At 44.8% G+C, this 15792-nt stretch overlaps 1 protein-coding gene across 2 annotated transcripts; it reads left to right on the top strand.

Moving 5' to 3' along the window:
• The first annotated feature begins 4881 nt into the window (after positions 1-4881).
• LOC119056642 (insulin growth factor-like family member 3) lies at positions 4882-14795 on the top strand. Of its 2 annotated transcripts, XR_008392285.1 has the most exons (4): positions 4882-4920; positions 8039-8309; positions 12237-12390; positions 14675-14795. XR_008392285.1 is itself a non-coding variant. In XM_053668799.1 (3 exons), exons 1-3 carry the CDS (start codon positions 4902-4904, stop codon positions 8311-8313), a joined length of 348 nt encoding a protein of 115 aa, XP_053524774.1. The 2 variants fall into 2 exon arrangements, 1 of the variants encoding a protein (XP_053524774.1); XM_053668799.1 differs by lacking the exons at positions 12237-12390; positions 14675-14795 and adding an exon at positions 7887-7940 and having other exon boundaries at positions 4902-4920; positions 8039-8313.
• Positions 14796-15792: the final 997 nt, after the last annotated feature.

The following is a 15792-nucleotide window of genomic DNA, read 5'->3' as shown; positions in this document are numbered from 1 at the left end:
TCTTAGCTCCCTCTGTGGTGGTATTAGTCAATTCTTAGGAGAAGAAAATCATTGAGTCCCTTTGAGGGTGCAAGGTCTGAGACAGGTGCACCTCATGCTTGGATCACCTGGGACAGGATCAGATGCAGCTTGGAAACAAGAAACCTGGGAAGAGCCAGAATGAGTGCAACCAAGAGTGAGTTCCTGGATCCCCGAGTTCCCCCAGAACCTGCTCACTTCAGGCCCTGGCTCAGGAATGTGCTCCAGGGGAGGAGGTCCTGGAGCATTGATGTTTCTCTCCCTCTCTTTCTCTCTCCCTTCCCTTTTCTAAAAATAAATGTAAAAAATTAAAAAGACTATGTGCTTTCTTAAGGGTGGTTGTGCCTTCGAGGAATATTTTTTTCTGAAAGGTATGTTAACCCCGATGCACTAGAACAATATACAGGGCTGGCTTAACACCTTTCACTAAAGAGGTTAGAGGCCTGGAGTTCTGTCCAAGGTGGAGGCATAGGTAGAAATGCTTTGCTTCCTTGCACAACCAGAAGAAGGGTAACAACCAATTTAAAAACAATAAACAATAAACAACCAGAAGCGCCAGAAAAATCAAACTGCATGGAACTCCAACAACCAATGAGTTAAGGAAACATTTACTCAGACCAGTGGGAGGAGTGGGGGTGGTAGACTGGCAAGCTGAGCAGAGAGGACTCATGGCAAGGCCACGGACCATACAGGGGAGGTAGGACTGGCTTAATGGGAAACTAAAGACTCAAAGCTATTGGAGGAACAAGTATGAAAGACACAGAGAGGAGGACTCGGGGGGGGGGGGGAATGGGAGGGAGGGGGGAGACCGGGCGGGGGGGTGGGGTGGGATGGGAGAAATAGATTTAAAAAAATGTACTTGAAAAGTAACTAAATAAAATTTAATATAAAAAAAAGACTCAAAGCTAGCTGTAAACTACTGTGGGGGTTGTGACAGTGGGAGAAACTCCCGGTCTCACGTGAGAGAGTTTGTTGGAAAGTGGGGCTAAAGCAGAGCAAGCCAGCGACACTGTTCCCTCTCTGACGCCTCCCCCACATACAGCACCGCAAAGACAGGGTTGTCCCACCCTGTGGAATACCTAAAGGCTCTGCCCCCTTACAACATAACAGGTGCACCAAGACAAACAATTATGGCCCAAATGAAAGAACAGATCAAAACTCCAGAAAAAGAGCTAAGTGACGAGGAAATAGACAACCTAATAGATGCACAGTTCAAAACACTGGTAATCAGAATGCTCACAGAATCGGTTGAGAATGGTTGCAAAATAGAGCTAAAAACGAAGGCTATGAAAAGTGAAATAAAGAATGATATACAAGGAACCAACAGTGAAGAGAAAAAAAGGACTTAGATCAATGATTTGGAACAAAATAAAGGAATAAACATTTAATCAGAACCAAATTAATAAACAAGAATTCAAAAAGTATAGAGAGGCTTAGGAACTTCTGGGACAACTTTAAATGCTCCAATATCCAAATCATAGGGGTGCCAGAAGAAGAAGAGGAAGAGCAAGAAATTGAGAACTTATTTGAACAAATAATGAAGGAGAACTTCCCCAATCTGGCAAAGGAAATAGACTTCCAGGAAGTCCAGGAAGCCCATAGAGTCCCAAAGAAATTGGACTCACAGAGGAACATACAAAGACAGATCATTATTATGTTACCCAAGATTAAAGATAGATAATCTTAAAAGCAGCAAGAGAAAAGGAGACAGTTACCTACAAAAGACTTTCCATAAGACTATCAGCTGATTACTCCAAAGAAAACTTACAGGCAAGAATGGGCTGGAAGGAAGTATTCGAAGTCATGAAAGGCAAGGACCTACATCCAAGATTACTCTATCCTGCAAAGTTATATCATTTAGAATGGAAGGGCAGATAAAGTGCTTCCCAGATAAGATCAGGTTAAAGGAGTTCATCATCACCAAACCATTATTATATGAATTGTTAAAGGGACTTATCTAAGAAATAGAAGAAGATAAAAAAGCATGAACAGTAAAATGACAATAAACTATCATAACTATCAACTGAACCTAAAAAAACAAAAACAAACTAAGCAAACAAATAGAATAGGAACAGAACCACAGAAATGGAGACCACATGGAGGGTTATCAATGGGGGAGTTGAGGGGGGAGAGAGGGGGAAAGGTACAGAGAATAAGTAGCATAGATGGTAGGTAGAAAATAGACAGGGGGAGGATAAGAATAGTATAGTAAATGGAGAAGCCAAAGAACTTATATATACGACCCATGGACATGAACTAAGGGGTGGGAGAAAATGCTGGAAGGTGGAGCATGCAGAGCAGAGGGAGGATAAAGGTGAGAAAAAAACTGGGAAAATTAATAGCATAGTCAATAAAATATTATTTTTAAAAAAGAAGTTATAAGCCTAGGTGTGACTCTCCACCTGGACCGGCCCAGTTAGGAATTTATGATTTGTTAGAGATCACAGTAGCCATGTGTGCTGGTGGCTCCCACACTGGACAGTGCAGACATAGAGCATGTCCATCACTGCAGGAAGTTCTGCTGGATGGTCTAGTCTAGATGCTTTCAGAGGCAAACTTAGTCTTATCAGTGATTGTGCCAAAAAAGCTTGCACAATGAAGAACAATTCAGATTCACCAACTTTGTGATTCTTTTCCTGTAGTGGTGACACCCACTGTGCATAAATCACCTGGATGTCCTCCCATCGCCTGGTAGAAATTGTCATCACCCAGCCACTGCAGTCCCTGGGGACTCCAATTATGTCCTTTAGAAGTGTAAAATGTAGTCAGCAAAAATATCATTGAATTGTGTGCTTTTAAGGGATACGGTGTATAAATTATGTCAATAAAAAGTGGTCAGTTTACATTCTATTAATAAAGCAAAATCCCTTACTGAGAGTTTGTCTTCCTTTCACCTGTGGTAAGAAAGAGCCATATGGTGCATGCAGAAGTCCTTCAGGAAAAAATAAATAAATAAACACAATAATAAAGCCAAGGGATGAATAAACATATATTTAAATAAACCAACTGGCAGTAACTGTGAAGTGACTGAGTTACTAACTATATTGTACCTGCTGTAGTTCTATGGCTTCTCTAAGGAGACACAAGACTTCTGGGTCAGAGACAAAAGACAGTTTCCCACTCACAGAAACAGAGAGTAACCAGAGTACCCGCCTTCACACCCCCCTGCAGCCCCATTTCCCGCCGGGTGAGGGAAGAGGGCCAGGGGTACCAGCGCTCACAGTGGGTTGCATTACAGGAGACAAACCCCAAAGTGAGGAAACCTGACTTTTTCGTATTGGGCAGCCTGAGCTTGTCCTGGAGGAGGATCGTGCCGCTAACATACAGGACACTAAACAAATCTGTCCTGGGCTCTGGAGGGAGATGCTCTCTCCACCTGCCAAGGCCATTTATAGTATAAACATCCTTGAAAAAAATGTGGAAGGAAAAAGACAGTCACTGCTTCACTGCAAGACATACAAAAATGCAAGAGTTCCACAGAAACTGATACCAATACCAACAAACAATATCATAATAAAGAAATGAGTTAATCATTCAGATATTGGGGAGCAGGCTCAGATATATGTGAGCCAAGTGAGGCCCGTGAGAGTCCTGAGTATGGGGGACAGACACCATAGTGTCACGGGATCATCTGGTTTGGATTTTCATGGCTTGAAATCATTGAGTGACTCCCATGGCCTCCAGGTTGAAACCCCAACTCCTTGTGTGTCCAGCAAGGTCCCAGGACCTGCCCTGCTGTGCCTTCTTCACCGGCCTCTGCAGCGACACTGGAGTGTCCAGCCTTCAGTTCCCCAAACAGGCTCCACTGAACACCTGCAATCCATGCCTTCGACACGGCCCCTGCCCTTCCCAGACACACCCTTAATTTCTCAGGGCTTGGCTCAGGCAGCAACTCCTCACACCTTCCCATCCAGCTCCCAGTCTCCCTGGGATCCAGATCCAGAAGGACCCTTCTATCCGCCCCCACAGCACTCCTGCTCAGCTGTCTCACTGTGCTTATTTATCATACCTTGGGTGGTGACTCTCCTGGTTACTTGCTCAACCTGGATTCTTTTTTTTAAATTCTCACCCAAAGACATGCTTTATTGATTTTAGGGAGGGGGAAAAGAGGGAGATAGAGTGGGAGGGTCACATCCATGTGAGAGAGAAATATCAACTGGATGCCTCTCACATGTGCCCTGACTAGGAATGAAACCTGGGACCTTCCAGTTTATGGGACAAAACTCCAAGCAACCGAGCCACACCATCCAGGGTCCAACCCGGATTCTTTTTAAATTTTCAAAGACATGCATATATAGGGTAAAACTTCCAGCATGTTTTTTCTAGAATGAAAAATAAAAGTCTCCCTGCCCTGACTTCCAGAATGAAAAATAAAAGTCTCCCTGCCTTGACTTCCATCCCCACTTGCTCTCCTGAGGCCAATCCAATGCTCTTACAAGTTTCTAGCTGTGGCTCCTTCATAGTTTTAAATGACATGCTCATAACCCTCCCAGGATGTCAGGGGTGCAGCTCCCCCACCTATAAGCTCCGGGACTTTGTCAAATGACTTAACCTCTCAGTGCCTTGGTGACCTCTTCATACAGTAAAATAACAATGGTCCTCATGTTGGGACATAAAACTATCCAATCAAGTAAACATATTGATAGATAGTATGGAAGCTGGGGACTCTGGGCATATTTGTTATGATCCAAATTGACTTCACTTCCGAGAATGTTTCTTCATGCTTCATGTGACTGGGAGGCTTCGTGCCCCTCCCTTTCTGGCAGCCCGGTCCTTCTGTTGTGAACCTTGGGAAATGGCCCAGTTTAGAAGATATATAAGTCACAGGATCCAGGTGCTGCAGCTGCTCTGACATCAGTGACTCTGGAGTGTAATGAAGACCCATGGTACCCAGGATCTTTGGTAAGGGGGCTCCAGCCCCAAGTCTAGCTGATGTGTTCTCATACCCTCATGTACCTCTGAACCTCAAACTGAATTCTCTTTCCTATTCAATTCTTTTATTTATTCTTGTTCAATTACAGTTGTCCTCATTGTTCCCCATTACGCTCCCTGCCCTGCCCACCCTGCACTCCCACATTAATCCCCGTCTACCCTGTTGTCCATTTCCATGGGTCATTTGAACTTGTTCTTTAACGAGTCCTGTCCCCTTCTTTCCTCCTTTGTTCCCCTTTTCTCGCCCCTCGGATCCCTGTCAGTTTGTTCCTTGTTTCCATACCTCTGGTTCTTTTTGCTTTGCATTTTTTAGATTCATCCACATCATAGAATGTACTCGTACTTTATTCTTTTTAGAGCTGTATAACATCCCCATTGTACATATGCACCACGGTTTCTTTATCTGTTAATGGACAAATGGGCTCTTCCTATCTTTTCACTATTATAAATGATGCTGTTAGGAAAATATGTGTATACATAGGTGTTTGTGTTAGTATCTGTTCTCAATTCTTTTGCATACATACTTAGGAGTAGGATTGCTGGGTCAAACTCTAGCCATAGGGCTAGTTTAACTCTTTGAGGAACTGCCAAACTGTTTTCCATAGTCTCTCAACATTTTACAGCGATGTATGTGGCTTCAAATGTGTCTACATCCTCTCCAACTCTGTTGTTTTCCATGAAGCATCCCATAGGGTGTGAAGTGATAGCTTGTTGTAGTTTTATTTGTATTTCCTTAATGCATAATGATGCTTGAGCTTTTTTTTTCATGTGCTAATTGGCCATTTGTACATCCTTTTTGGAAAAATATCTATTCAGATATTTTTACACTTCTAAATTATTTTATTTGTCATTTTATTATGGAGTTTTAAGAGTTCTTAATTATATTCTATATACTCATCCCTTATCATTATGACTGATTTGGGATAATTTGACTTCTTTTTCCTTCCTGATCTTCTGATTGAATGATTTTTCCCTCCTTGTGTTCCAAAGCATTGATTTGATTCTTGGCTTCATCCTCTTCACTGTGGGTTCCCTGTAGATTTTTCTTTATTTTACTTCACGTGTAACCCTCATTCAGGGCATATTGGAAAATATCTTCTCTCATGACATGGATTGTCTTTCTACTTCCTTGATATTATTGTGTGCCGTGCATAGGTTTGTCATTGTAAGAGGTCTATTTTTCTCTGCATCTTGTACTTTTGATGTCGTATCTAAGAAAATACTTCCTAAACCATGCTTGTTAAGATTTACTCCATTATTCTCTGCTAAGAGTTGTATAGCTTTAGCTCTTATATTTAGGATGATGAATTTTGAGCTAATCTTTGTACACGGTGTATGCCAAGGGATCCCTCTTCTGCTCCCTCTTTTTTTCCCCCTCTTTCTCCTTGTCTTTCTTCTCTTTTTGCATATGGACATCCAGGTTTCCCAGCACCATTTTGTGAAAAGACCATTTCTTCCCCCTTTTTAAAAAAATATATTTTATATCTTTAGAGGGTTAGGGAAGAAGAGAGGGAGAGAAATATCAATGTACGGTTGCCTCTCGTGCGTCCCCTGCTGGGAACTGGCCTGCCACCCAGGCATGTGCCCTGACTGGGAATTGAACCGTGGTTGTTTGGTTTGCAGGCCCGCACTTAATCTACTGAGCTACCCCAGCCAGGGCTTCTTCCCCCTTTTAACTATCTTAGAACTTTTGCTAAAATCAAATTGACCATAAACGTAAAGGTTTATTTCTGGACTGTCCATTCTATCCACTGATCTTCATGGGTACATGGATATACTTCCTGTATATGGATGTACACACCCAATGTCAGTACCACAGTGCCTTGACTACTTTATCTTTGTAGTAGGTGTCATTTCAACAACTTTGTTCTTTTTCAAGACTGTTTTTGCTATTCGAGGTCCCTTGCATTTTAGGATCAGCTTGTTAATTTCTACAGTCTTCCTATTTATGAACGGAGATGTATTTCAATTAATTTATATATTGTCTTCAGTTCCTTTCAGTAATGTTTTGTTTTCAGTGTACAAAGTTTGCAACTATTATGCCAATTTTATTCATGAGTATTTTATTTTTAGTTGTGTTGTAAGTAGAATTATTTTCTTAATCTGATTTTCAGACAGTTTCTGCCAGTGTATACAATTGATTTTTATATGTTGATTTTGTATTTTGCTCGCTTTGTCGGTTAGTTCTATAGGGGGTTGGTAGCTTCCTCAGAATTTTTAATGTACAAGGTCATGTCATTTGCAAAAAGAAAAAGTTTTACTTCTTTTCCAATGGGAATGCCTTTTCTGGCCTGATTTCCCGGCTTAAACTCCCAGTGCTTTGTTGAGTAGCGTGGTGACAGTGGACAGGCTTGTCCTGTTCCTGATGCTAAAGGCAGCACTTTCTGTCTCTCACCACTGAGTATGATAAGCTGCGAGTTTTCCTGTGAACACCCTTTATCAGGGGAGGAAGTTTTCTTCTATCAGTAGTTTCTTCTTTGTTGGATCTTTTAATATTATAAAAGTGTGGGTTTGGTCAAATATTTCTCTCATTTTAGATAATATGTTTTCTCTGTTTTGTCTGTTTTAAAATTTTCTCTTTATCTCTCCTCTTCTTGAGAGTGAAAAAGGAGTTTATTTCCTTTTTCGCTTCTTCCTCCTTCTACCACGTCTTTACTGCTTCACTCTTCTGCCAACTGGGGAACTATGCTGCATTCGGAGAATCCTAAACTGTGGTTCCAAGAGTTTTCCTTGCATTCTCTCCCCTCAAATGATCCAGGCTGTACAGACTCAGCTATCTGGACTGTCACCTGTGTCAGGAACGTGTCCCTGTGCAGAGATGGCCCCAGATCCAAACCTGTAGAGCAAACTGGAACTGAGCCTCCCCCACACTGGCCTGCCCTCCCTGAGATTTACAATCCCAGCCTCATCCTCAATTCCCTTTCCTTCTCCTCCAGGGTCTGTTGCTATTTTACTCTTCCTTTCCATCCGGTGCCCAGTAGCAGGCATAGGTGAGTGCAGGATGGGGAAGAACAAGGAGGGAGGAGGCTACTTTTGGGAGTGGGGTCGTGCCCAGTCCTCCTTGAACTCATCAGCAATTTCTGTCCAGGGGCCCACATGAACTCTGGCCTATGGCTGTGCCAGCCAGCACCCATGTGTGGACACCGGATGTACAACCCCTTGAAAGAGTGTTGTGACTATGGCACCGTCCTGCTCCTGAACCGGACCCGCCTCTGTGGTCCTGACTGCACTTTCTGGCCCTGCCTTGAGCTCTGCTGTCCCGAGTCATTTGGGCCCCAGAGGAGGTTTGTTGTGAGACTGAAAGTTCAAGGCCCGAAGTCCCGGTGCCGTTCCTCTCCCATCTCCAGGGTCTGTGCCAGGTAAGCACCCTGCCTCACTCAAGGTGACAACAGGCAGAGGGGACTCTGGCAGGGGTAGACACTGGAGGCAGGGGCCCTCCTGGGTGGGGATCCCATCCTGCATCTCCCCAGCCCCCTCTGTGTCTGCTTCTCCCCTGAAATGCTTGGTCTCAGTCTCTCTCATTTTGTGTAGCTTATGAGAGACAACCAGGCCATTCTTAAGGTCGCGTTCTAGGATATGAGGATGAATGGGTAGGTGGCATGGTATTCAGATGATAAAAACAGAACTTAATGTCTGTTGAGGTTAAGTGTGTTCTTTCTGAATTTCCTGAAGCAACTTGCTGAGAAACAATTCCAGAGGAATGTTTCTCTGCTCTTGAAACACCCACCCACCACAGCAATCAGTGTCTCCTCAGTCACCCTCAGTTTCCTGTCTCTACTCTGGGCTCAGGCTTCTCTCCACCACTGGGGAGGCATGAGCCTGGGAAGTTGGATATTCCTCCCCTTTGGGTGGAGAAGGCTCTGGCTTCTCGGAGAAAATGTCTCAGAGAGATGTCTGGAACCCCAGCTCATGGGGTCCACGGTGTTGTAGATGAGCCGAGATACATTCACACAGACTACCAAGTCCTGTGGAGGAAATGGGAGAGCATGGCTTTTCTCTCAACGGGAGAAAAAGCCACAGCCTCCACCATGACAGGCCTTTATTTCTTTTTTCCTGGCACTTTACATGATGGTCCTCATTTACTACCCACAGGTTTGCTTCAGGTGGTTACCTTTTATAGAAAACAAAGGAGCCAATGCTGCTAATCATATCACAGAAGAAGGGTATTTGCAAATGAAAATGGAAAAGTGGTTGAACCGGTTACTCTCATCCTTGGAAGGTTTAGCAAAATATTTTGAGACTGAGCCATTCCTTTCAAAACAAAAACAAAAATCCAAGCAAACCAATATTTTCAAATTAAATCCTCTAAAGGAGGGAGTGAGACACTGACCTAGAGTCTTATGTCACATCACCTCGTGTTATTTCAACTGTGAGGAGATGGGGAGAGGACATCTCCCTCACTGTGATGGGCTATTTTTTTCCTCTGAGCCTCACACCCACCTCCATCACTCCCCAGCTCCCAACTTCTGTCTTTCTGTGGATGCTCTGAGGTCTGTGATTAAAGAGGGAGAGGGATACAGATTGTGAGTGAGTGACCGAGAGACAGAAATAGATTCAGAGATGGAGACAGAGAGAAAGAGAAGGACCCATGGGCCGGTCTGCTCCCTACTAAGTGTCTGACCATGGGCATCGGGAGGCCCCATGGGAGGCGACGTGCTGAGCTCTGTAGGGCCAACAGGTCTCATTGGGAAGCTGACCGGGTGATGGGATGGGATGGGCTTGTCAAATGTGAGCCTCCATTTACTGTCTGAAAGCTGGAGACAGCTACTTCACGCAGTGAACAAATGTCTAGAAATCTGCTAGGTGCACACACAGTTGTAGAGTTGAGGTCAGAGAGATGACGAAAACATCTTTACAAAGTTCTCACCCTGAAGTGATAGGGACCTCAAGCTCTTGGGTCCAGGAAATAAAATTTCCTCCATGATCAAGCAACTTTAGAGTCTATGGACCATTTGGCCAAAAGATGTGGGATGGAGGCCAGAGCACTGGGCCACCTGTTTAATCTACAAAACCAGTTGGGAGGGAGAAAGGGAAGTGAGTAGGGATTAAGAAGCACAAACTGGTAGGTACACGAAGGGTTAAAGGGGTTTTGAGAATCCTCCCTGTTTGTGGCTGAACTGTGACCTTCATTAGAAAAGCAAAAAACAGTGCTATCTCCCGGGGAGAACTAGCTGTCTCCCCAGGAGATTAGTACCTTTTGATCTTTAGCGGTTCCCTTGAGAGAATTGGCCTTTCTCCCAGAGGAATGGTTAGTTAGTCAAAACCACACAAGGCCCTTGGCACTAGCCACTTTTGTCTAAAACATATTTAATCATAGCTCCTAAAGTGAGACTTTGGAATCCTAACCGAGGGAAGGACACTTCTCTCAGAACTGTTCTCAGACGAACACCAAATGCCGCCCCCTCTGGGATTCCCCAGAGTTTATATTTGGGTGTTGGTGATTTTGCGTGTCTTGAGTCTTACTCTCACTTAATAAAGTGCTTAACTATTCACCTTTGACTTAGGGGCTTTATTGTCTATGAATCTGAACCTCCAAATTAAGTGGCCACAATCTCATATGTGCTCCTTAACGGCACATAAATTGGCATCACAGAAAGGATTCGAGGACAATATGCCCTTTTTTCATAAGTCTGAAGTGAAGGTTGTGATTTGTGAAGTGCCAGGCTGGGAGGATTTGCTGTTCTCCCAGGTTGCACAAGAATGGGCCCAGGGAACTTGCCCCTATGAGGACTGGGAAGGCAAGGTAGGTGAGGACTGGGGAACCGCCCCAGTTGGTAAAAGGCCTCCAGGGAGTGCTGATAGTGAAAGGAAAGAACACAGTCGGTATCCGCCTCTGGGGGTGGATCATTCTAACTGCATTTCAAAAGTGTCATGAAAAGAAAGAGCAGATCCTGTAGGAAAAACTTCAGCTGGAGCGAGAGCTTGCAGAATTGCAGGGGAAACTTCCCACATTACAATGTCAAAATTTTGTTCTGGGGGATCAAGCCACAACTTATCAGTCAATGGCTGAAAAGGCTGCAGTATGGTGTGCTCAGTATAAATATAAGAAGTGCTGGAGGAAGGTAAACAGAAAGAAAGTGCATGCTGTGATTGCTTCTGCCCCACCTGATTGGGACCCTGGTAAATGGGATGGGGATATTTGGGATGCGACGGATGAGAATGATGAAGAGGAGTGGGTTGAGGGAATCTCAGTACCCTGCTGGCTTGGTATTAGGGGAACCAGGACTCCTTGTGGGGAGAGGAGGAGGGCTGGAAGTCCTGGAGGGAGAGAGTCCCACAGAAAAGAGAGACAGAAGCTTAGAGAGGAGGTGAAGAAGGAGAGACCAGAAAGAAAAGGCACGAGCAGAGAGGGGAGAGGGGGACAAAGAAACCGCTGCCTTTGAGGAAGCTAAAATAGTTATACAGAATGATTTAGACCTGTGGCCCATGACAGAAGGCCCTCTGGAAATTCATGTTACTGTACAAGACCAGTATGCACACTGGAGTTTATGGCAGCAGCAAAAAGGAAAGTGGGTGCCTCTAGGGGTCTGGTCTAGAAAATTGCCCAATATCGTGGAGTCATATACTCTCTTTGAACAGCAATTTCTTGCTGCTTACTGGGCTTTGACAGAAATGGAACAGTTAACTGTGGGATATGATGTCCTACTATGACCTGGAATCCCCATTATGAATTGGATTCTGAGTGCCCAGCATCCCGTAAAATTGGACATGCCCAAGAAGCTGGTATAATGAAGTGGAAATGGCATATTCTGAATAGGGTGAAGGCTGGCAAATCAGGGGTGGCGCGTCTCCATGAACTGGTAATGGGTGGAGGACAGCTGGAGGGAGAGACAACTATACTCCTCAGTATGAAGGAAAGGCTTAGTTCCCCTGTCTGTTAGAGAATGGGATATAATTCCCTAACCCCTGACCCAAAACAGCATGCTTGGTTTACAGATGGGACAGCTAACGATATTGGTCAAGAAAGGCATCGGAAGGCTATTGCTTACAATCCCCATACTGGAGTCACTCTAGAAGCCACTGGAAAACAGGGCAGCAGCCAACTGGCTGGACCGAAAGCTGTTCACGAAGCCCCCCCCCCCCCCAGGAGGTGGGGAGCAGGGTGGCAGGGAGAGAATGTAATTTATTTACTGACTCCTGGGCAGTAGCCAATGGATTAACTACCTGGATGCCCATTTGGAAATGTAAAAATTGGGAAATTCATGGACGGGAACTTTGAGGAGAACCTCTATGGGAAGAAATCTGGGATATTGCTCAGTGCACTAATGTCTCTGTTTTCCATGTAGACACACATACTCTGAAGAATTCACCTGAGTGTGAGTATAATACCACTGCAGACGCTCTGGAAAAAACGGCTGCTGCTGCCACCTCTGAAGACTATTCCCTTGCCCTGTGGATACACCATCAAGCAGGACATTTAGGAACACAAGCTATGCACAGGTGGGCACGGGTCCGAGGAACAGATGTCCCTTTCTCCATTTTGAGGCAAATAAGGGATGAGTGTGAAATCTATCAGAAGGATGCTTTATATTCCATCCCCAAGATAGTAATGGGGGAATTAGCTAGAGGTATACTCCCTGCTCAAATTTGGCATAGATTAGATTTGCCTGTAAGTCGGGGATGCCAATTTATTTGTACTTGTGTAGACACCTATTCAGGGGTATTGGTTGCCTAGGCATACCAATGAGCTACCCCTAAGAATACATGCCAAACCTTTGATATCATTACACTTTATTATGACTCCCCTTTACAAATTCAGAGTGATAACAGTTCTCATTTTAAAGGAAAGGAAATTGAGACTTATTGCCAGTAACATAATCTAGAACGGGTATAATCTAGAATGGGTATAACCTAGAATGGGTATAATCTAGAATGGGTATATCACATTCCTTATTATCCACAGGCTGTGGGCCTAATTGAAAGAATGAGAAAAAGAAAAGCTGAGAAAGTTAGGAAATAATTCTTATAAAAACTGGGAAGATCACTTATTCCTTGCTTTGCAGCAATTGAATAATTGGCCTAGAATGGGTATAATCTAGTGTGGGGGCGACTACTTCACGAGGTCCCCCCCGGTGCCACAGACATGTGTGAATGAGTAAATATGGCCGAGACATGCTGGATCTGTTTGGGGAGGAGGAGTGGGTTGTGGTCAGTTTCTTTGGGGAGACAAAGGCAAGCAGCGGCCAGTTTCTCCGAGGAGAAAAGGGCCTCGAGCGCCCTCTTCCATAGCCTTTTATTGGGTTGTAATACACAGGAATGCAGGGCAAGCAGGGACAAGGATCAGACAGTAGATAACATTTCAAAGAGGTCTGAGGGCTTACTATGAGTCAGAGTCTGTCAGGAAGAGAGTTGCGGAAACTTTGGGAGACATACTCATTTCCTCTCGGACCCTTAACATATGAATGAAAGCACTCTTAGCAGAGCAGATTTCACGGGTTTATCAGCAAGTCTTTGTGGTGCCAGATTTTCCCCCAGGATAAGCTCTAGCAAGGCAAGGAGCTGTACCTCTCCCATCAGATATTCAGGCTTAAGGGGATTAGAGCCAGGAAGAGCTTCTCCCAGAGACCGTGGGGACTCAGGCTTTGACAAAGCGGGGAGGGGGGGCGAGAGTCCATTGCTGTTTGTTGCACCCCCTCCCCCCCCGCCCAACCCCAGTCCTTCCATGAAGGCCTCCCAAGTGATCGAGTCTGGCTTAGGTTGCCCCCCCCCCCAACTGTGAGGGGTCTTACCTGTCATTGACTTCTGACCAAGCTTTGGGGGCAGGGAGAGGAACTGAGGCAGCATTTGCTACCGGAGACAGGCTTTGTCTCCTGTGGCTGGCATTCCAAAGGTCGTCTCTCGCCCTGAGCCACAAGGGGTAGAGATACAATTCCTAAAATCAGACAGAGCAGTCTACAACAACCTAGAATGGGTATAACCTGGAATGGGTATAATCTAGAATGGGTATATCACATTATTATCCACAGGCTGTGGGCGTAATTGAAAGAATGAGAAAAAGAAAAGCTGAGAAAGTTAGGAAATAATTCTTATAAAAACTGGGAAGATCACTTATTCCTTGCTTTGCAGCAATTGACTAATTGGCCTTTAGGCAATTCTATGCCTTTGTCATGAATGATGACTCCCGATTTACAGATTTGTAGCTAGCAATGTTCTACTACCTTAAAATGGTGCTAATGCTCACCTAATGCTCAGGCCCCATATATGGACACTTTAGGATCAGCAGGAAGTGATTTATGCACCCTGCAAAAGATCTGGATGGATCCTAATACTACTCAGACTACCCCAGCAGGTTTAGGCATACAAATCCCAAAAGGACATTTGGACATATTCTCCCGAGATTCAGCCTAGTTTTAAAGGGATTGTAAATTATAGCTGGAGTTACTGATTCAGACTATGTGGGAGGAGTAAAAGTACTACTGCATAATGTATCTTCGCAATCTATACAACTGCAAGCCCAAGCCCAGGAACAGGTGGCTCAAGTAGTCATTATCCCCTATCACAAGGGGAAATGGGAACAGCTTCCCCATCTCCTAATGCCACCACCAGAGGGGGAAGCTGTAGATCTACCAACATGAAGACTGGAGCTGAGGTACGAATATCCTCATGATAAGGCCAGGGCCACAGAGGTTGTTGCCGAAGGAGCTAGCAATACCCTAGCAGTTACTTACACAGGATAGGACAATATTGAAATTCTACCTACTTATCAGTTGTTCCTGTTTTTTAGGGCTTCTCTTTGGACAGTAGATGATATGAATGGTCAAAGCCTGGATACCTGAAACTCTTCTTGCCATTCCTACACCACCACACCTGAGACTCTTTTGGACTAACATTAGTCATCATCAATGAATCAGCACCAACCAGACATGACAAGATAATGTCACTGTTGAGCCCGCCAATGTTGTAATTCATTTAAATAAACTATTGTGACTTTTATTTTGCTGTTATAGTCAAGAAGGTATTGATGTGTAAATGAGTCAGGGACATAAATGAACTTGTCCACCATAGTTGTATTATCTGTCCTTGAGTCTTCAGGATGCTCTGGACTCTTCCAATTCACTCCAAGTTCAGGAAGTTCTTGGGATAACCTCCCCCGTGATGATTCTGGAATTCGGAGGTTGGGTTGAGGTCTAGACATGGGGCTATTCCTTGGCTCCTCTTCCTTGTCCAGGTAGCATGACTCCACTCTCCCAGCTTACCTATACAGGCTTGAGAGGATTTGGGGTGAAATGTTCAAGGTCACTGTCTGCCTGTGTTCTATTGTATCAATGTCACCTCCTAGTTGTATTTCCTTCTGTCCCTGCAGGGGGAAGGAGGTGTGCCCTCTCTTTGGACAGAACTGGGCTGAGTTCAGGTTATAGTATGAATGGCCCTCATATGGCCACTTCTAAGACATGTGCCCAAGGACGGGACACCCAGTCCCCCCAGTGCCCCGACCTGGGGCATCCTCCATCACACCTGGTGTCTAATGGTGGTTTCCCCATCCACATGGCAAGGTGAGATGACTCATGTCCTTCAGTACTTCTATGGTTCGACTGGATGGGGTCCAATTACTTAGGTGAAAAATGTTAAATCTTCCCACTTGGACAGCGTCATACTCAGGCAGGTCTGGACTCTCATCATGGAGCAGGTCCAGCCGTGCCAGAGAATTTATCAGCCCCTCATCCCCTGTACTTTCAAAGCTCCCTCTACTGATACCGGGCTGAGTGGTTACCGCTTGCTGCCACTGGGAACTGGAAGTAGGGAAAGGACCTGGTGTGCACACCCAGGCGGCGATCCCATTAAGCTGTCACAGGCAGCTGGAAACAGGCCTGTGACACCTGAAGAATGCAGGTGGAGCAAAGA

This window comes from Artibeus jamaicensis, unplaced genomic scaffold, assembly GCF_021234435.1.
Source record: "Artibeus jamaicensis isolate MK-2021 breed Jamaican fruit bat unplaced genomic scaffold, CSHL_Jam_final contig_1526, whole genome shotgun sequence".
Taxonomy (NCBI): domain Eukaryota; kingdom Metazoa; phylum Chordata; class Mammalia; order Chiroptera; family Phyllostomidae; genus Artibeus; species Artibeus jamaicensis.
This window is presented reverse-complemented; position numbering and strand designations above follow the sequence as displayed.

What these genes read in the sequence shown, in the direction of transcription:
- LOC119056642 (XM_053668799.1), top strand. An exon ending in GTGCCCAGTAGCAGGCATAG is followed by an intron (nt 7,941 to 8,038) that starts GTGAGTGCAGGA and finishes ATTTCTGTCCAG; the next exon opens with GGGCCCACATGAACTCTGGC.